The sequence below is a fragment of the Mauremys reevesii genome, linkage group 20 (assembly GCF_016161935.1).
Source record: "Mauremys reevesii isolate NIE-2019 linkage group 20, ASM1616193v1, whole genome shotgun sequence".
NCBI lineage: Eukaryota > Metazoa > Chordata > Testudines > Geoemydidae > Mauremys > Mauremys reevesii.
The window spans coordinates 9,508,864-9,530,988 of NC_052642.1; the positions used below are offsets into that span (position 1 = coordinate 9,508,864).

The window sequence follows — 22,125 nt, forward strand, 5'->3', positions numbered from 1 at the left end:
AAACCTTGTGTAATCTGAATGACACAGTAAGCAACATGTGTGTATCTACGTCTGTACCATAAACATACACACACACACACATGAATATGAATATGTGTGTGTGTGTGTGTGTGTCATATGCCTGGAGAAAATCTGCAAGATGCAGGTCTGTGTAGGTGGTTCTCTCTCAAGTTACATTGGGATTGTAAATCCTCACTAAAGCTACAGAATCCGCAATTTCCTAATTCAAAAAAAAAAAAGTGTGGGGGGAGAGGTAAAACAGGTTAAAAGATGCAAGGGAAATTCAGGTTCCCACCGATAAAACAAGATCTCTGAATGTGGCCTTTCTCCTCACAGATCTTGAGTCTCACTAGAGAGTGGGCTGTTGCAGACATACGGCATTTCAGGTGCATTCACTGCAGACTCCTGTGCAATGCTTGCCCTCCCTGCTCTACGCTCACCCTCGGCTTTACCCCCGTCCTGACCGTGGGTCAGTTCTGAAATGGGCTGAAGAAGATGCATGGCACCAGGTAAAATGTTGGGCTACTGAGTTTCATTCCCACGGGCTCATCGCTTCTTTTGCAAGGGGCTGTCAAAATGTAAGCAGCTCCCGGCGGGACTGCAGGCAGTAGGGCTCTCTATTAAAGACCAACATCACTTTCCTCCAAAAGAGCTGGTAACACTGGGATAAGGAACCAGCTCAATGTTTCAGCACATTCCTGTAGAACTCGGTGCCTTTTCTAAATACAAAGCCCTGAGGGCCTGCTTCAAAGCCACTAAGTCAATGAAAAGACTCCCACTGGGTTGGAACCTAGCTCTGCAGCCAAACCAAACCAAGCCAGAACCATGTTTCACCAAAGAAATTATGAAGCAGGTGAAATAACTAGGACCCCAAGGGCCTGGGTATTAACATCCCCTGCTTAGGACAAAAGCACAGAGCTCTTGGCCAACTGTTTTGCTGGCTGACAACACATTCACCAAGAGCCTTGGCTGTAGAAGGCCGTGAGTGGGTGTAGAAAGGCAACAGCCCTGAGCTATACTGATAAAACCAGTGCTGCCTCCATGAGCTCAGGACTTTCAGATGCTTCCTTACCCTTGTGAATAGAGACTGGCGGAAAGCATCAGGGAGCGAGAGTGGCTCAGTAGGAATGGAAGGGGGTGGATTTGAGCGTACATCACCTGCATCTACGAGGCTGGTTAAGCAATTGGGCCTCATGACAACCATCCTCAATCCCTACATGTTAAAGAGTTTAGGGATCGGGGAAAAGGGAAGGGATGGCATGAGATAACGGACATCAGAGAATGGCAAACTTTCTTGAGCTTGGAAGGATGCCTGGGCACAACGTTGTAGCAAGAGGATGTTAGGGGACTATGGAAAATGGAGCTAATATACATAACTCCAATGGCTCACACAGGCCCCTGAAGTACAGATCGGCAGAAGACAGCCCTTAATAAAGAACCATGCTGCAATGTTCTCTGTGCAGCCAATTCTGAATTGCAGAAGAAAAAAAATAGTTATTTCCCACCCTCTCACAACATTGAATTGTGAAGGAAAACAGTATCCAATCTGAACATAGCTCATAAGGGATTGTTACCATTTTTATATAGTCTGATGCTAGTAGAAAGATCAATACAGTTCAACATTTTGTTTTCCTTTTAATTCCACATTTCTTTCCTTTATGCTTTTCATGCTTTCTGCTAAAAAACAAACAGCTCTTCCCCCTCAGGTGTTGCTTTGAAGCTCTCCCTAAAGCTGCTGTGTATGCAACCTGTCTATACCTCTGCATTTCAGTGAGAGGCTACATCTCTACCTGCAATTCCTTTCACACCAAAAAAAGCAAGAAAGCATTTTGCTTTGGAGTCTAATGTCAGGAAACCATCATAACAACTCCCCGCCCTCCCACTTTTAAGAAAGAAAGAAAGAAAGAAAGAAAAAAAGCTTGTTGGAGCGACTTTTGCTCATCAGTTCACAGTCTCTTTTCATGGCACCTCAATCTCTCTCTCTGGAGTCAGATTTTTCAAGAAATACTGTGAGAAAAGGAATAATAATAAAAAAGCATCTGCAACCAGCTCAGACGATGTCTAATGCTTTTCAGCTTGACTGACTTGGAGTGCGTTGATTACGCCATTTATATTTTCTTCGGGTACCTGTGGAAAACCAAAGAGAGAGGGAATGTTTCCAGTAAAAGCCACTGAAGGGCAACTGTGGAGAGAGAGGCTAGTTAAAGGAGGCAGCACACAAAGCTAATGTGAACCATGGGGAACATCGTATTTACCTTGGGCAGGATACTTGAGCTCCACAGTTAATACAAAACAGATGTTTCCATCTTACGTTCTTAGTCTGGTTTTTAGTGGTCTTAGTAGCAAACTGCTTTGTCCTATGTGTTACAGCTGGATAGCTTGGGATAGCTGGCTCTCAATACTGCCTACAAATGACTAGGCAGTAAATAGTGGCGTTGCACATTGTACTGGGGCTGAGGAAGTCCCAGGAAAAGAAGGAACTCGGTTTTTCTTAGGTTCCAGGTTGGTTGCCCCCACATCCCCTCCTGAGTCTTTCCCAGCAGTGACAGAGTCAACTGGCAAGCAGAAGATCACGTTGGCCGCTCTGTTTTTTAAAAGCACTTCCTCTGGGCAATCAGCAGTGACTCCACTGGCAGCTGCAGACAACTCTCCTTCTCACCACATGCTTCTTGGCACTGCCAGATGGAGGAGCAGATGCTGATAGCACCGGCCAGCGCAGAGGAATGGGGGCGAGAAAGAAAAGAGAAAAGTGATGACCCCCTAAGGGGAATGCAGCTGACAACTCTGTCAATGTTCCTACACCATGTCTGGCCAAAGGGGGCTGCAGTCCCACCAGCAACATCATGGTCTATGCCTCACTTCAGGCGGCTAACGATACCACTTTCACAGAAGAGCTGGAAAGGGCAGGGACACATAAATGTGGGTACATTTCCGAGGGCCTTAACAGAGTTTTTATTGCTCATCTCTCACCACAGAGAGGCATGGAAAGAGGCAATGTCCATGTCTCAAAGCGTTTGCGCTCTAAAGGCCCAGGCCGGTGCTGACGGATCCTTAAACCTATGGGGAGCCCGGTGAAGTTGCACAGGGTATCTTACAGGATCGGGCCCTAAGCGAACATGAGAAAATGAGAGATGGCGGCAAACACTAGAGGGAAGAGAAAATGAGGGTAACGTATGGGACCAGGTGGGTGCTTTGGTGAGCAGTACATGCACCTTTGAGGCCTTCGCAGTATTTTTTTTAGGAGGGGAACTAGTGAAATATTAAATATCCTGTCTAGAACTGGAGGGTAATGGCCAGAGTGGGCCTTGCACTGCTTGTTTAGCGCTGGGGAGAGTGGGACTGGAATTAGGTTGCAATGAAATTAGTGGGTAAAAGGAGGGGGGAGTGGGGCAGGATGAGAAACCTGCTATAGTCTTTTGAACTTCCTGGCTTTCCCCTATATCCTTTCAAGGAAATGCTACTCCCCTACTGATGGTGAGGTGAGTTTCTTCCTTTGGTTACAACAAAAGGACACCTCGATTTCTGCAATGTTGTCTATGCTGCTCTTCCAAAATCCTCTTTAAATCAGCCCAGAACCATGCAGCTTTGCACCATTTTCATGCTCTCAGCTTTCCATCCATGTCCTTGGTTTAAAATTTGCACTCTGACATTTAATGCTGTTCTCCCAACTCCCTTCCCTTCCATCAGGGTTTCCCCCCCCCTTTTTTTTTTTTTTTAAAGAGCACTTGTCATTTTAAATCCTAACTCAAAACCTCTTCCCTCCTCTTCATGCTCGGATGCGTTGTCTAGTCTTGGAAGGGCGCGGCGCTATTTTGTTTGTTGTGAAGGTGTGTATTTCTCCTGTTGACACTGGATGCTTTGCTACCTCTACCCCAATGTTTATAACTTTGATCTGGAAGCAAAGTGTTCATCCTGTTATGGAAGGGTCCCATTACCCTTGCACAGAAATAAGATGAGTTTCTGTGCCACCATGGTTAACTTAAGATACAGCCAAAGTGTTGATTCTACTGTTTCAGGTTAGTTTATGATCAGTGCTCAAATATCAGCAGGGCGAGAGATCTGCATTTCATGAAATGCACGGAAACCAATGGGAGCGGAGTGCCCAACTCCCTTGGCACCTTTGAAAACGCCACCCTGTAGATTTTCTTGCCCAATCCCACCGATTCGGGGTATGTCTGCACTGCAGTCACGGGGGCAATTGCCTTACATAGACATACCCAAGCTGCAACAACAGCAGCAACTGCAGTGTAGACATGCCCTTAGTTTAACCCTAGGTGGGTCACAGGCAAGATCTGTAGTGGGATGTTTTCCTTTACACCTCCTTCAAGAAAGTGCTTCATCGTTATGAAAATGCAAATAGGCTAATTGTCAGAGGCAAAAATGAACAATGAATTCCCCAAGATTTGTTGCAAGTAAAATTCACATCAGGCGGTTTTCTGTGCAAGGCAGAATCACAAGACGACAGAGCCAGCCCCAGTTTTGGCCAGGGGGCTTTGAGGACATGCATTTGGTTTATCTCTTGGCTTAAAAATGAAGACGTCCACTGAAGCTATGCCAATCATCAACTGAAGAGGCAGGTGAAATTTTTCTACTGGCCAGGAATACGAACAGTCCCGGTTTGAAGGGTCTGCCCCCACGGGGATCCAGGTTTCCATTGGTGTAGCCTTTTTTAACCTCTCACCTGGCCTGCAAGAGCTTCATTTGCAGGAACAAGTTTGATAGCTGTAACAAGCCCATCTGTAGGTAGATAAACCGGCTAGGGAAGGCAAAAGAAAGCCCCAGCTATCGTTCTGTTCAAGGCCCCTTCCTCGGCACTGGCTTTACAGCACAAAGCAGCTTCAAAACACGAGCAAAGCAATTTACAACCCCCGGTAACAACTGTCAGCAGGCTGGGAGGGTAGAGGATACGTCCTTTCCCCCAGCAGCTGCCCCTGCAGCAGGTGCTCCTATGGCTTTCAAAGCCCCACCCTAGGTCATCGAAGGGATAGGCCGGGCCCTTGTAACCCCTTACATGCCAGGGCTTAGAGAGCACTTTGAAGCCTTGTCACCCCTTCCCAGGGTGGTTTTCTCCTCAGGCTCTTTAATTCCAGGGACTGGACAAATACTCCCAGCCATGTCAGATTCTGCAGCTAATGGGAAGAGATACGAGTTGATTTTCTATTCATATCTATACACAGACATTCAGCCACGTATTAACAATTCGAATGACCAAGTTTTCTCTCACTATGGTACGTGGGGGGAGAAAAAGGAGCAAGGTCGAACAAGGAACAATCTGCTGTTCTAAAACGTTCTCATTTCTGCCAGGTGCTCCGATACCGAGAGACCTTGAAGGGAGGAAGGGGGCAGTTGGGAAAGGACACAAGATGCAATTTAATCCTTGAGAAACATCATCTATATGCAGCGGTGCCTGGCCAGGCTGGTGCGAATGTTCCATCTAGGGAGAGGAGGGTCGTCGACATAATGGAGAGCGGGGTCCAAATCTCCCCATTATAGAGAAAGTCTTTCTTCCAAGGAACAAACTCAGAGCTTTGCTCACACAGACAAGCTTCAAAGCAACTCAGAACACGGGGTACCAGCCTTTGGCAGGCAGAGAGGGGAGATGATTCACCCTTCTCCGTAGGTAGGATGCCCCCATGCAGAGCCAGGAGGCGACGGTAGGATTAGGCAGTTGTTTCATAAATCAGGAAGAGGAGGGAAAGGGATGGAAGGAATTAGCTGGTTTTTTTTTCCTATTTCATCATAATAGCTCTGGCAGACTGCACCAAATAAAAAGAACTGACTGAGGATGAGAGGTGCTCTTGAGGAGAATACCAAATATTTTGGCAAGCCTTTAGAGAGGGATCTCCCCTTGGGCCTGAAGAATCCCTGTAGTCGATTGGAGCTGATGTGGGTCTAGGAGAGCTGTCCAAAACAACAGAGCACTGAAAAGCCATTCCAAGTGTTTGCACAGTCGGAGGACCTCAGAGCCAATCAGTCTCCAGGCCTCAAAGCCCCTGCAACCCTGCAAGTTATCAAAGGGTGGAGTTCAAGCAAGAGAAGTAGGGCCGGGAATCAAGGTGAGGCCTTGCCAATCAAAGGCCATCTCAAGCCAGAAGACTCAGTGCTGGATGCCCATCAGTCTGGAGCTGAGTCATTGGTAAGCTTTCCCGTGGCACAGTAAAGGCTAACTTGCAATAATGCAGCTTGGCAGAGAGTTTTGAGGGGCCAAATGGAACAATTTTCCTTGGTTGAAAAGGGGCTCTGGACAATGTTATGAAAGAAAACGTTGCAAGGAAAATGAGAGAACACTAACTTATGCTGGCCAGCACGAGTGATCAGTAGGCCTCTCTGGGTGGGGAGCTTAAGCAGCTGAATTAATCCTGGCCAAGAAAAGAAAGCCTAAAGGTGGTTTGAGGGGGCAAGTGGCGAGAGACTTTTAGATGAGCAAATTGCCTGCAGAATCACTGCGATTGCATGGCTGCAAGTGGCCAGCAGGTCTACACTGGTAGTAAAATGTATAATTTAAAGGGTCTTGAAGAAATAGCTGCCTTTGCAATCGGAAGCACTCCGCATCTTTTGCCACATACAGAAAGCGTACACCTGGACCCCCAATGACAACCAGGAATGCAGGGCAAAGCTAACAGTATTGACTTTAAAATGGTGTTTTATTGGCTTATCTTATCAGTGTAGTTAATGTTCAAGAAAATAAGCCAAATGTATACAACAATTTGACCTTTGCTATCTGGAATAATGTTTACTTTTACTCTGTACACATACGGCCTGTGGGCTGTAAATGGGTTGTGTCAACTGTGAAAGGCTGAAGTAATTAGTTTTTTAAAAAAAACCCTGAATCTGCTCTTTGAGCTTTTACAGGTCAAAAGTCAGGGCAGTGTAATAAGTGTCTGGTGATGTAATGGGAACTGTAATGCAAACAATAAAGGACAGAATTTAAAAAACCCTTCCAGTCACAGATTTATGTTAGCTGAGATTATCACAGGGACTGCTGATTTTCTTCCCTGTTGAGGAACCGATCCAAGCCAAACTCCATCCTGCTTGCATCCTGCAGGTGCACCACTATTCAAACTTTGTACACTGCACCTACTTTGTACGTACAATTGTGGTGATTGTGCATGCAACTGTAGTAACTGTGCATGCAGTCACACAACTGCGTGCATGTTTTCTAGAAAATCCAACCCTGGATTTTCCCTCCCCACTGTTTGCACAGCTTCAAACAGAAACCAAACGGAGGTGGGTTTTAAAATCTGGCCTGCAAGGTGGCAGATCACGTGGCCCAGGACAGCTGGGGAGCTGAGAAATGGAGCTTTCGGCTCTTTCTGCATTGGCTCAAGGTGGCAGCTTTTTTCACATGAATTTGCAAAAATACAGATGGAAATAAAAGCGGTATAGTCTTCCCCACTTGAGTCAGGGTATCTGGGCTAACACTGGGCATACAGAGCACAGTGTCCCTACTCTAACAAAAGCTTTGGCTTCTCTCCCCCTTTCCTGAGGATGAGCCATCTCAACAGTATCCCAACGGGTACGACACATTACAGGAATTAACCTCCTGCCCGAACCCTCATTGCACTTACACCGCATTTGACAAATAGTAGCTGAAACCCAGCTGCAAAGACCTGCGTATCATCTGCCCGGCGTGTCAAGTCAGACCCGATTTACAGGAAAACGAGGAGGGCTTTTGGATGCAGGTAATCAGATGATGCAGCACAAGCCCTGGTGTCACTCGTTAAGGAGCGCTTGGGTTGTAGGTCTACGTTGGTAGTAAAATGTACAATTTAAAGGGTCTTGAAGAAATAGCTGCCTTTGCAATCAGAAGCACTCGACATCTTTTGCCACATACGGAAAGCGTGCACCTGGACCTGGGACCAGAGGGAACTGGGCGAAGATGAGCGAGCATGGCAGAAAGAGGGGTACAAACTACCCTGCGTGCCGACTACAGGCCACCATCAGCCTCAGCCAGGCTCAAACAATGGACAGCCCTCAAGCTGCTGATGTGCCCTGCTGACCAGCCATGGTAGCCAAGTCTTCGATGTGGGGGTGCAGCGAGGTGGCAGAGTGAAAATTGACTAGAGATGAGGCACCCCTCATTCCCCCACCCCACACGCTCCCATCCCTCTGACACTGACTTGAATTAAATGGTCACTCAGCAGTGGATGAAAATCATCAGGAAGATCACGCTCAAGCAGTCTATAGTTGACAAGACACACTAGAGAGGTTTCAGGCCCCTCCGCACTCGGCTACACCAGGCCCGAGTCACTTTAACAAGCAGTTGTAAAGAGAAACGCCAAGGATTTTCTCTCGTGGGGGAAAAAGGACTAGCTCTGCCCTCCTCCCCACTCCTCTGAGCTACTCGGATACTTACCAATGCGTGATCGAACTTAAAAGTACTGATGTAATAGGCTGGGATGTCGGAGGCGGCCAAAGGCTCAGAAATCTGAGCGACAATTCCACATTCATCTAGAGGAAGACAAAGAACAAAAAGAATGTTCCCAACAGAGCCCCACCATGGGAAAGCACTTGCAGGTCTGACTAGCCCCTGGTAACGATGCCAAAGGAGCTAAGAAACCCACCAGCATTAACTCTGGGCATAGATGCTGGAGACGGGATGGGGGAGCAAAGGGCCATGCCCCCCCCAACTTTTGAGAACCTGAACTTGCCAGAAGGGCAACGAGGGGCAAGAGAATGGGGGCCCAAGCTCCCTTCTTGGCGCTGGGCGATGGGTGGCATGACGGTGGAGCCCCTGCCCTGCTAGTATGACCAGTGCAGCAGCAGGCCAAATGGGAGCGAGTGGCGTTGCAGCCCCATGTGCGAGGTCTCAATGACACTCAAATTTGGCCCAATTTGGTTGCTTGGTCCCCTCACTTTTGCAAGCCTTCCAGTGCCACTGCCGGAGGGTGATTAAAAGTGAGAAAAGGAATTAGAAATATCGAGGATAATGCCACAGTTATATACGATTCCCTAAACAGCTGCTTAATTCCAACTGCTTGGCCTTTGAATCCCAGGGTTTCCTGGAGGAATCTGGGTTAAGCATCTGCGCTAATAAGGCTATTTCATTCGACTGTGTTTTGTGGATTTTCACTTAATCTGGATTCAGACAGCTGCTGAATTACACTGTGGACATATTGTGCCGACTCAAAATACCATGTTAATACTGAAGGGGTATCTCTCTGCTGACAGGACAAGCTCTGAAAAATGAATGACCAACTCCTCATGCTAAAGGCAGGGAACTTTTTAGCATGGAACACACTTTAATATAAAGACGCTGTCTCATGGATACCTCCCCTGGGCTATCATCCACGCATGACTTCCCTGTCCACTGGCTAGTGCCACTCACACTGGTGATCATGTAACATACCTGTGGCATCTACAGCAATCGCTTACATGCAAAAGTGACATCAGGGAAGTATTTAAACCTCTTTTCAGCTGCTTTTAATGAGACTCAACAGATGGAGCGAGGAGGAGCCAGACCCATGCGAACAGCCACCTCTCTGCAGGCCTGCAGCGCGCCAAACAACGGCTTGACAACTGTGCTGAAGCAGAAACGTTGGTGGCTCTTTATTGTGATGGCGTCCATCACAGGATGCCACGCCCAAACCTCCAACCATTCCTGTCTTCCCTCCAGCTAGCCTCACCAAAGAGTTACAAATTGCAAAATGTTGTAAGCCCTTTATATTGCAAGCCCTTTGGGGGCAGAGACCTAGTATCTATTTGGGACTGACAAACCTTGAACAAGAAGAACTAAGGCGCGAGCGTGGGTCTGGCAGGCACACACTCTTTGTGAAAGACAGCACTGCAGGGCTCTATATTGTGAGCCAAAATGGACGGACTCCTGCGGCAGACTCACGTAGTATTTTTTTTCCCTTATAAAAGGGGAGCCCATATCAATCTTTCACTTTGCTTCTGTCATTCAACCCATTTCCATTGATTAGGCTGTTTGATCATTTCTTAGGTGCTATTTCCCTTCCGATTTTATTCTCCCTGTAGCGTTGTAATTAGTGACCTGACCGTGTGTGTGCGTGTGAGTTTGTGTGCGCAAAAAACGATACCCTTCGCTTCAGTGGGCAGGCTCTTTCCTCCCCCAAACACACAGTAGCATAAGGCCCTTCGCTGGCTGGATGAGTATTTACGGCCTGTTTAACAACTCAAGTGAGACGGCAGATGCTTGAAGCGAGAGAAAATAAACTGGGCTCCAAGAGGACACACTTCCCACTAGTAAAAGGCTGTGACCTTCTTGTATCATGAATAAGAATGGGAGTGACACAGCAGCCCCAGCGCATACCTAATCTCCTCTTCCAAGGCCCTTTGACTGACTAAAGGCCGCTGGTGTGTCTAAATTGCAATCCTAGGGCGTGAATGCAGCTCGAGCAGACGCACTGGAGCTAGCTTGGATCCTGGAGAAGTGAAGCTGTGGCTAGCGGGGATGGCCCACACTGAACCACGCGGTGCCAGGGCGTCGCTGCTCCGGGACCTGAGCTAGCTAGATTAAAGGTAGCTCAGGTGTGTCTGCACTAGCCGCAATCACCCCAGGACTGCAGTATAGACAGATCCACAGACACAGCGAAGCCCCTGGTATCCAGCCGCCATTCCAAGAAATGGTAAATGGAGGTGGAACTCCAGCCTTTCAGTAAGGGAAAGCCTGAGCACCCAACCAATCTGGAGTGCTAATTCTCATCCCCTCTCTTTACCAGCTGCGGCTGCCCTGAATCATACACTATTCAATCATTAGTGAAGTCTGCCCTTTCCTGTCATTTCCTGACTGCTTGCACTGCAGGCATTGCTTTGCGTCATGGACGGCTGAGGTTTGCCCTGGAAATATTTTGGCACGTCAACACTCTAACCCATAACCATCATCTCTAAAGCTCCTATCCCCAGTCCTTGGTCCAAAGGCCAGAAGCGGTTTAGGAATGTTTGGTTTGAGGTGAGTGGAAGGTAACAGTAGATCAAAAGGGACATTGTAACTTGGAACCCTTCTCTTCTGACCTATGGAGTGATTGCCTATCAGACACCTGCAGCACAATCTCAGCCAACCATTTTCTTCCTGTGTGGAATCAGAACTGAGCAGGGTTGCAGAATCGGGCCCACCTATGCTAAAATGCTCCTGTTCAGCTCATGTAATAAACGGGACTGTTCACGGGAGTAAGTGCTGCAGGATCAGGCCCTATAAGCAGGAACAACTTACTGCATTATTTGCCACACCTCCTCCTTTTTCTATTGGATCAATATAAATCCCAAAAATGTATGCACAGAACATTAATACTCAGAAGTATTTGTAGGGGTCTAACAAGAAACCACTAATGAGATTCAGGCTCCCGCACGTGCCCTTCGCTCTGTCTTCCTCCTTCCCTCATTAGCGGCAGATAACACACCATCTGACCTGCACCTGAGGAGAAGTAAATGCTGGACCTCCCATGGCCCTACTCACATGAACCCTGGATCTGCCACAGTGACTGGTGGTCATGCTGACCTAGCAACCCAGGTACCTTGCTCACTTGAAATCCAAGGATAAGCCACTGCTGCATCAAAGCCAACTTCCAGTAGCTCAGAGCGACTCTTGTCACTTGGTCCTAAGCCCCAAGAACACTTGCTCTAAGCTGACATGACCACCACCAAAAGTCAGTTATTTAAGCAAATGGCCCAAATTTTCAAACGTGTAATCTTGGGTGTCTTCATCTCTGGGTGCCCAACTTGAGACATTTTTAAAGGCCCAAGTTTTTTTTAAAGGGCGCATACTCAGCATTTTCTGCAAGGGAGGACCCTTTAAAAGATCTCAAGTTGGACAATTCACCCCAAATAACAGGTTACCTCTGAAAAGCTTGGGCACTTTCTCCATGCTGTTTCTGCCAGATACACTTTGTAAAAGCCATGTTGATTTCAAAATGGGATGAGCGAAGAGGGAATTTAGGATCACAATTCTGCTCTCACAACTTGTGAGCATTCGTACTAAATCCACGCAATTGCCCTGGATTTACACTGGTGTAAATCAGAGTAATATCTGTCTCCTAATTGATTTCTAAAATGGACTGAGCCAGCCTAGCCTTTTCCTGTTTCGCAATGACATGAAAGGTTGTTGGACAAAATTTTTGAAACCAGGGGCCTAAATTTAGCTAACTCCATAGTCCAGCAATTCAATCTGATCAGGAGGGGGGCCCGCAACAAGAGATACCGGACACACAGCCCATTTGAAAATCAGACCATTTATCCTTGGGTTTAGTTGGAACTAAACTATTTTTTAAAATCTTGTTCCTCAACTCCACAATAGGCTGAAGACTCTTAAAAAACAGGCTCAGCCAACGCAACTGTTTTCCCTCCTCGTCATCAATCTCTACGTGGGAGTGGCTATATTTGCACCAAATTGATTCTCCGAGTGTTTACATACCAAAGCCAAGTGGCTGCCCGCCAATCCGAACCATCTTCCAGAGTTCTCCAGATGCACTTGTAAACAACAAATTATTAGGAAACCTATCAGAAAAAAAGGGAAAGGGAAAGACTGCAATTAAAAGTACAGTAAAAGCTGTTTTATCCAGCATGTTGGGGCAATGGGGGAGAGGATGCCAGTAAGTGAAAAATGCCGGTTAATTACGAGAGAGGGGGTTGGGGTGTGAGAGGGAGTGCGAGGGAGGGGGTTGGGGTGTGAGAGGTCAGATCCAGGGAGGGTTTTCACCTCAGGCAGCACCCTGCAAGTGGTGACCTGTCCTGGCTGCTCCTAAGCAGAGGCGTGGCAGGCGGCTCTGCATGCTGCCTCTGCCCGCAGACACCACCCCCACAGCTCCCATTGGCCGTGGTTCCCAGTCAGTGGGAGCTGCTTTGCTAGTACTCGGGAGGAGGGGGTGGGTGCAGCTCGCAGAGCCACCTGCCGCGCCTCCACCTAGGAGCAGCTGAGACAGATTGTCGCTTGCAGGGAGCTGCCCGAAGTGAGCGGCTCCCAGATCTGGCACCATGCATCCCCTCCTGCACCAAAACTCTCTCCCAGAGCCCGCGCTCGATATCCCCAGCTGGCCCTACGCCAACTGGACTATAAACCTGTATTTCAGTGAAGATCAGAAATGCTGGTTTATAGAGTTTATAGAAGGGCTCTTCCAGATCTATAACTAGGCCTGGAAGGATTCAACTTTTATTGCTAAATGTCGATTTCACCAGACACACGCAAACTGATGTAAAACTATTTCCACCGATGATCATTACAGACAGGCAAAACGAGAAAAATGCTGCTTGAGAACTTAGAGTTTCATTGAAGTTTACTTTGTTCATTTTGATACGTGACATTGACAATTTGTGTTTTAAAGATTATAAAGCTTTTAACTTTTTGAATCTCAACATCTACTGTCATTACATAGTTATTGTCTGACACATTTATCTGACAATTTTTGCAACTGTGAAAGTTTAAATCAGTAAAAAATGCTTAAATCCCATAACTGTGTGCGATCTGTGAAAATTTAAATCGATACAATTGATACACCGATATTACCTGTCAAAATTATTTTTAAAAAATATGGAATTTTGCCATAGCCCTGCCTGGTTTGAAATGGACAAGGAACAGCAGGATTAAAAAACTGATGAGGCAAAACAAGGCAATTGGTACAGATGAAGCTATGTTTTCAGGTTTTCTACTGTAAACATTACTCTGAATCGGGAAAGCCGTGTGTGTGAACGAGAGAGAACGTGTATGGAAATGTGGGAGGACTCACAGAAGGGGCTTTCTGAAAAAAATTCTGCTCCCCAAATACAGGGACCGTTAGTTCAAGAGCCCTAGCTGACACATGGAACCACCTGGAGAGAGAAGCTGCCCTCCATCTGTCTCTCTTAGGTATTTAGGTGGCCCCCAGAAGGTGTCTGAGCACCTCAGTCTTCAGCGTGTTTATCCTCACAATGCCCAGCGAGGTAGGGAAGTGCTATTACTGTCAGTTTACAGATGGGGAACTGAGACACAGAGAGATGAAGTGACTTGTGCACCGTCACTCTGAAAGTCTGTGGCAGAGGAGGGAATTGTGCCCAGGTCCCCAGCGTCACAAGTTAGAATCACAGAATATAGAATAGAATATCAGGGTTGGAAGGGACCTCAGGAGGTCATCTAGTCCAACCCCCTTCTCAAAGCAGGATCAATCCCCAACTAAATCCCCAAATCCTTAAGGACTGAACTCACAACCCTGGGTTTAGCAGGCCAATGCTCAAACCACTGAGCTATCCCTCTCCTGGTACCCTAGCTATCCTTCCTCACTTTAGGAGCTCGATCCTGCCAGGCACAGAAGGCTTTTAGTCAGTGGAAGCTGAAGAAGCTTCCCCAGGAGATAACTAGCACCCTGCAGAATCAGGCCCTAAGACAGTCATGACTCAAATCAGACATGGCCTCGTAGGTTGTGATCAACACCTCAAACTGCTTCTGAATTCAACATCTGATGCAGCCTTTAGCCCCTCAGCCCTTTAAGAGCTGTGTGCTCTCATCTGGGACTGGAAGCTGGAGAATAATACAAACATTACAGGATAGTATTTTTATTCGAGGCAGCTTGTTGGCTTGCGGGACAAATGTATTCTGAGCTGGGGCTGCACTGGCAAGATGCAGGGCATTACCATGACAATGAGACACAGCACTGACTAACTGCATGTGAAAGCGATGCCAGAAGACGGTGTCATTTAAAGGGGCCGGCATTCTGCTCCTATTCTTTGGGAATCTTGACTCTCCTCTGAGAGATTTTCTTGTCTGCACAAGTTCAACCTGCAAATGATGGGCTAACACTTTCCAAAGCACCTACGAAACTTAGGAGCTTAAGTCCCATTTTCAAAAGTGACTTAGGCAATGAAGAGCCTAAAACTCGTTGACTTTCAGTGAGACTTTCAAGCTCCCAAGTGCCTTCATCGGTTTTGAAAATGGGAGTTAGGAGCCTCAGTCACGTAGGTGCTTCTGAAAATTTTGCTTGTGGTCTTTTGGGGTCCAGATGAGCCCTGTGCAGAAGTCAGTCTTGGGCCTCACCTCTGCTGTGTCTGTACATCCATCACCAAGGAGATGTAACCCTCAATGAGAGAGAAGGAGAAAAAGCGAATGTGTCCAGAGTCTTCACTGCCCACCACTGTGTCTTTTACTCTGAAGAAACAAAACAAAACAGAATTAACACCAGCCAGCAGTGTATTGGAAATCCTAACCTTTCAAAGAGGACCCAGCCACTGAAATCAGAAGCAGTTCATGCATTCAGCTTATTCTGAGAGAGCAAGTTGTGTCTAGTTTTGTGCTTTTCCCTCCCTCCGCCATGGGGCAAACATTTTATATGGACTAACACTCTCGTTCCTGCCACAAATGTGCTAATTTTATCAGGTGCATTTTGAGAAGAAGGGTTCTATTTTTAGGTCCAATTTTTCCAGGAATTGGCCTGCTTTTTGGCAGAGAAATCTGATGCCGTTCAAGCCTAGCTTGCAAGGTGTTAATGGGTGGTAGCAATCCAGTGCTGTCACACTGCAATATGCCCACGTGAGCTCATGGCATGAGCTAGTCCTGCTGGTTTAAATGTTTAAAGCCACCTAAACAGGAAGCAGGCGTCCATTAATGGGAATTAGGCATCCTAATCTCCCACGGGCTTTTGAAAAAAATCTCAACTGACGGTTGCACCCTCAAGAAGCCTGCACTATACAGGATGCATTTTATATTGCACAGCACCAGCCCTGTATTCCTGCCAGTCTTGAAGAGAGTGATGCATATTTGTATGTTCACACACGCTTGCACAGATGGGTGTTGTGTGCCCCGGCCCCTGGTGTAAACGTACCCATTGGAGTAAAACATGACATCCATTAGGAGTGTAGCGACAGTTGGAAGGGTATCTGGATCCAGGCTGGTGACACAGAACATATTACTGGGACTGGAAAGAGGATGGATAACAGGCCTCTGAACTGAAAGAGAGAGAGACACACACACAGATATAAAGCCAAGTTGGTATCAAGGTCACATCCGCTCAGACACTGTTATCCTCAGTGCCACAGACCAGACTTTGTAAGGTCAACAGGATGACCCTCAGGCAAGGGAGGACACTGTCTTCTTGGTGGAAGGCCCTTGGCTGCTGCACTGCCTACCACTAGAAATCAGGGTAAACCGAGGAACAGGTAAGGCCCAAAGATAGCTGCTTTCTTCAGTCAGGCATCCCCACATCAACAAGGTCTTGGCAATATTCCTCTTGGCAGACAGCCATTGAGAGTAATCAGTTACCAGGGTTAGGGAGCAGCGGGAGAAGGACAAGGTCATCTGAATATTAACACCCTCTTCCTAATTGACCCATAGAGCCTAAATGCTACAGTGCCGGGCACATTGGAAACAAGTGGGGACTTCTGGTCAGTGTGTGAATTTCGACAGTTACAGGAATCTCAAATTGCAAGACGGGTAGCAAGGGCTTTCTAGGGCAGTGGGACTATTTAGATGATGATGTCACTATATCATCAATATTCATTTGCTCAGCATCACGACTCATTCAGCTACACCCTTGGCTAACTGATCTCTCTGTGTGGCCCAGACACCACTAGAAGGTGAGAGAGCACCACACAGAGTAGGGGTGGGCCACATTAGCCCTGTGTAAGTGCTTCCCCTGGTATGAGACACCAGGACAGTCCCCTTCCCTGAGGCACATACTGTCTATCAGATGGATTCAAATGAGGTAAGAGGCAGGCAGAGGTGGTGGCAACTGAAAATGGTAATACTGTAAAAAAAAAAAAAAAAAATGGTGTTCTGCTCTGATCTTTCGTAATCCCGGGGCGCAAATGACATTTGACTGATGAGTGTTCACAGGCCTTGGAACCCAAACTCCAACCAAACTAAAACGTTCTCATGATGAAAATGAAAAATGCCATTTTGGGGGAAAACTGACAGCTCTGTGGATCACTGATGATGTGACACTGCACCCCAAATTCTTCACAGTGACATGATGAAGATATAATGATGGCATAATTAGGATACATTTTGCACAAGATGGGGTCATGTGAGGTGTCATTGGAAAAGTTGTGGCTTTCTGAATATGATTATCCTATTTGTATGCAAAAAGTTTGCCACCCCCATGCTCTAAAGTGACCTAATGAAAATAGGCTAAATTGCTTTCTCCAGAATATGGAATATGCATTTTTAGTTTTTACTTTTTATTTGTGTTCTTACATGCTGAAAAGGGGATTAATGGCCTGAAATAGCATGAACATTCCCACAGGAAGTTTGAGAAATACAGAAAATGCACCCCCATGCTACCAACCCACAGTAGCTCTGGAGCCTACTGACACTGCCACAAAAGCACTGATGAGCACGGCCCATGCAGGTCCTTACCCATTTTCGGCTTGACAAACCCATTCGTTATCCCGAAGTCGTCAGCAGCCACCGTCTCCCCGTTCACGACCCTAAGGATGGTGAACTCAGCAGCCAGCGTATGCATCACGAAGGGCAGGTCCCGCTCACGTATCTGAGGACAGGGACAAAGACGGGGCTGTGACAGTGCACCCACTCCCCCACTGTCTGAACTGGAGAATGGATCAGATCACAGGAGTCCTTATGCGCTGCTGAGCCGTAGGAAAACGCACACACAACACAGGCTCAGAACAACAAGGCCTGGAGGTTGTCGCAATCCGATGGGTGTTGGGTTAAATGAATTTGGTGGCCTCCGTCCAACTACCGGTGGGCCTGATTCTGGAACCAACAGAAAGACTCCTATCGACTTCAGCGGCATTCACATCAGGTTGTAGTTGTCCAAGGACGTTGCCAACAATAAAGTGGTGAACCCCCAATTTAGCATTACTTCAAGTATTTAATGATTGCAACCCCCCCCCCTTTTTTTTTTAAGGTGTAGTTGGAACCTCTCCTCTGTCCCCATTCCAGCAAATTCTGCTGGGGAACACGGAATCACAAGCAGCCCTGGCCATCTTATTTGGTCTTACCAGGATGAAGTCCGTCTGATAGGTGGAGAGCATGAACACAGAAATGTTTTGGTCAGCCAGTGGCGCTATTACTGACTTGGCAATCTTGGTCACCCCGATGGGCTGGGAGCTGGAGAAGCTGCCTCCGCCTGAAACCACATTGAGAGCCAGCCACGTAGCATCTGCCACACTCAAGTGTTCTGACGAAGGGAGCTCTGAAAAGAGATGGAGAGAAAACAGACGTAAATTTCAGTGCCAGAGAAACCTAGGTCACTATGTGACCATCAGATCCATTTCTGAATCCATATGGAATGATGTGGAGAAAGTTTATTATGAGCCTAAGACATATGCTAAAGCACTGGTGGGATGCAGCATTGATGCTGCGACATAAAAGGTGGCATCAATTCCCTGTAATATTACTGGTTTCGCTCTCTGATCTCTTTCAGCTAATTTCTCTTTCCCTTGTTTTTTTGCAGTTGTCTCGAGTTCTTTCTATACATAACTACCCCTAACTAGAGGGGAAGGATGATCCAGTGGTTTGGACACTAGCCCAGAAACTAGGAGACCTAGGTCCAACTCCCTGATCTATCACAGACTTCCTGTATGACTTTGAGCAAGTGAGTTAGCTTTTTTTCTGCCTCAGTATAGCCTAGCGGATAAAGCACTAGACTGGGACTCAGGAGACCTGGGTTCTACTTCCAGCTCTGCCATTGGCCTGATGAGTGACCTGGCCAAGTTACTTCACTTGCCTGTGCCCCATTTCTCCATCTGTAAAATGGGGATATGATGAGAGTGACCTCCTTTGTAAAGTGCTTTCAGATCTACTGATGAAAATGGCTATATAAGAACCAGGTATTATCATCACCTGTAAAATGGGGGTAATTGAATTTCCCTACCTCAGTGGTTTTCAACCTTTTTTCATTTGCAGACCCCTAAACATTTTTCAAATAGAGGTGTGGACCTCTTTGGAAATCTTAGCCATAATCCGCAGACCCCAGGGGTCCACGGACCACAGGTTGAAACCCACTGCCCTACCTCACAGGGTTGTTGTGAGGATAAATACATTAAAGATTGAGGCACTCAGATATTACAGTAATGGATGCCATATAAGTACCTAAGACAGAGAACTCTCATATTTATTCCTTTTTATTTACCTCTAGTTTGGTGAGTTTACATTTTAAAAAATTCATTAATAGTGTTTTTTAATTCATGGTGAAGTTTTTTAATTAATAGGTTTTTTTTATTCATTCATTTTCCAAAAAATTTAATAGTTCATCAGACTAGGGAAAGATTCAGCAACCGAATTGTGAACTTCTCCGTAGTCCTGGAATGCTCAGATTCAGGATTTCAGTTCAAGCAGTCAGAGGGATAAAAGCGTCTGCTGCAATGTTCAGACCTGGACCCAAAGCTGAGTTGTGTTTGTATGCGGGATTCAGATTATTTGCATCACAACAGCACCCAGATGCCGCAAAAGAAGCCGGGGCCCCGCTGTGCGAGGCGCCATACAGACATGCAGTGAAAGACAGGCCCTGCCCCACAGAGCTTACAGTCTTCATTTAAGACAAGATGTAACACGTGAGTGAAGCAAACGAAGAGAGGATGGCAAGGTAACAGGCATACATGCATGTTCTCTAGAGCCTTGCAGAATGTGTAAGTAGAAGGTAGGATTTTCAAAGATGCCAACAGGCTTCGGACACTCCACTCCCCTTCATTTCAATGGGAACTGAGCAATTCAATCTCTCAGGCTATTCTGAAATTCTCAGCCTTAGGAGTATTTATTTTGTTGTCAATGGTGACAAATAAGGTGGCCAGTAGAAGTGGTCCCAGCTGGCCAACATTTTCAGCTCTGTTAACGGCAGTATTTTTAGAAACAGGAGCAGTGAAGGCTCACAGCCTTCTTACGGTGTCCTTGGCAAAATGCAAAATCATCTACTTCATCTGGATACCTTCCAAAGACCAATCACTCGTATGAGAGGCAGAACTGTCTAATGGCTATGGGCACAGGGCTGGAACTCTACTATTCCTAGCTCTACTACTGACCTTGCTGTGTGACCTTGGTCACGTCCCTTCATCCCATGCCTTGGTTTCCCATCCCACTCAGTGTCCGTCTTTTCTTTTCAGATTGTATGTTCTTTTGGGGCAGGGCCTGTTTCTTACTGTGTGTTTGCACAGCGCGTAGCACAAAAGGGCCACTGTAACGCAATAAATACACAGTACTACCATGATAAGTAAGGGAGAGCTTTGCAAATCTTTAATAGCCCCATCGACAAATCCTGTGTTAACTTCGCTTCCCTGAACAGCCACAATTGTACGTAACATAAAAAACAACCCTGAACAAACAAATGACAAGCAAGGCGCGGAGAGCTCTGCTCTTGTGTTTTGCCATTTAGCTTCATAGGCCAATTACTGAGATAGCAGAGTTTAAGGCTGGCTGCACAGCATCAAAACTAGGCACCAGGGAAGCTGGATAAGTTGGCATATCAATCACCTTTCAGACCCCAGCACCAGCCGCATATGGAAAATTATTTCAGCCATGTATCCAAGCTTGTTTTCTGACCAGACAACGCTTTGCATCACAGAGCAAAACAAAACAAATCCCAACACAACATCAATTGACAGGGAGAAACCAGGTCCCAAAATTACCCGGTCTGACTTAATAAGCCACTGATGCATTTTCTTCCTCTATTCCCACCCCAGCTCCGCTCTCCAGAAACAAAGTGCTCCTTCTAGGACATGTATTTACTTCTTGGCAGCGCACAGCAGACAAGCTCACACTAAGGCCACCTGCATGTCATGCATATTCACAGCTCTGCTCCGACATCACCAAACCATTAAAGCAGAGACGTCCCCCTGGATCTCACTAAGCCATGGAAAAGTCAAGCTTCTCCCACCTCTTTCCCAAAGTCTCCAGTCCCATGCAAACACTTGGACCATAAAGCAATCATGCCACGCATCTTGCACTGATGGGCTCAACGGGTTGCTGGGACAGAGCTGAGCCGGGCCAGACACACTCTGGGATTGGGATCCCTAAGGCTGTGACATGTTGGTCTAATTTCGGTTGCTGGGTTTAACGTACAGGTGCTGTGTGGCGTTCGTGGCCTGTGACATATAAGAGATCACACTAGAGAATCTGGTGGTCCCTTTTGGCCTTAAACTCTATGGATCTAAGAGCTTTGAGTTCTGTGAAATGAATCTGAAAAGCATATTGCAAGTCACCAGGGAAGGTGAACCAGAGAGCCGCAGTGGGGAAGACTGAACCTCTTATCCCTCTACAACCTTATCCTCGAGGGTGGACGAGGGCCATTTGCCATTTATGTTTGTAATTACTGTGAAGTATTTATGATGTTAGTTTAATTGGGTTTAACAAACCCTATGAAGCGTGCCGTACAGTCATTTTCTTTGCCTAAGTAACCTGCATCTCGTAATTCAATTAACATTAAAAAAATGAGTATGGAAAATGACTAAATGACCACTTCTGGACAAGAGGCAGCCGGAGGTAAAAGTGCAACCCCAGTTTGAATGAAACAAACGGATGGGAGGCGTGACAATTTCTTCTAAATAGCATCAAATAGGATGGGGGTGTGGGTGGGGGGTGTGGAGAGAAGTGCTTGGCCCAGAGAGCTGTAAAATGTGCGAGGTCCAAAGGGTGCTGGAAACACCAAATGCAACAGTAACACAGACTCAATGAGGCAGAATAAGCTAATAAGTGAAAAGGGAAGTAAGCAGTGCTGGTGTTTCACCACCAGTGGAAAGTCAGCAACCAACCACACCTAGGGTGACCAGATAGCAACTGTGAAAAAACCAGGACAGGGGGTGGGGGGTAATAGGCACCTGTGACGATGCGGTTCTGGCGGGACCCAACTGAGAGTGCCAATTCAGGACCAATTGCTCAAACAGGGCAGGCACAGCCCTAGGCTGGGGTTTTTCCACCTGTAAGGCAAACCAAACCAGCCAGACAAAAATGACTCCGGTTTCACCCCACTGGCTAACCACAAGTCACACAAGCAATTTCCTTTGACACTCCAGTCTCCCAGTATCACCACCAGTCCCACTCGTCCTGGGGATGAATGGTTATGAAAACCAACACCTCAATAAAAGAAAAAGGTTCTCTCAATCCCAAAGAATCAAGCCCCAGACCCAGGTCAATATACACATCAGATCTTACCCACAAATCACGCTGTTGCCAATCCTCTAGAATCTAAAATCTAAAGGTTTATTCATAAAAGGAAAAAGATAAGAGATGAGAGCTAGAATTGGTTAAATGGA

General features: G+C 46.7%; 1 protein-coding gene across 10 annotated transcripts in view; it reads right to left on the reverse strand.

Annotated features, from left to right (window-relative positions):
- Window positions 1-1,474: 1,474 nt before the first annotated feature.
- The window catches only part of CASTOR2 (cytosolic arginine sensor for mTORC1 subunit 2), a 204,269-nt gene continuing 183,618 nt past the window's right edge, over window positions 1,475-22,125 (reverse strand). For all 10 annotated transcript variants that reach the window (XM_039508281.1, XM_039508276.1, XM_039508283.1 and 7 more), the window contains 7 exons: window positions 17,881-18,074; window positions 17,276-17,408; window positions 15,744-15,867; window positions 14,960-15,070; window positions 12,371-12,453; window positions 8,357-8,451; window positions 1,475-2,127 (listed from right to left, as the gene is read on the reverse strand). In XM_039508281.1, the coding sequence (XP_039364215.1) occupies window positions 2,062-2,127; window positions 8,357-8,451; window positions 12,371-12,453; window positions 14,960-15,070; window positions 15,744-15,867; window positions 17,276-17,408; window positions 17,881-18,074 (806 nt within the window). In that variant the 3' untranslated portion in view covers window positions 1,475-2,061. The remainder of the gene's footprint in view (window positions 2,128-8,356; window positions 8,452-12,370; window positions 12,454-14,959; window positions 15,071-15,743; window positions 15,868-17,275; window positions 17,409-17,880; window positions 18,075-22,125) is intronic.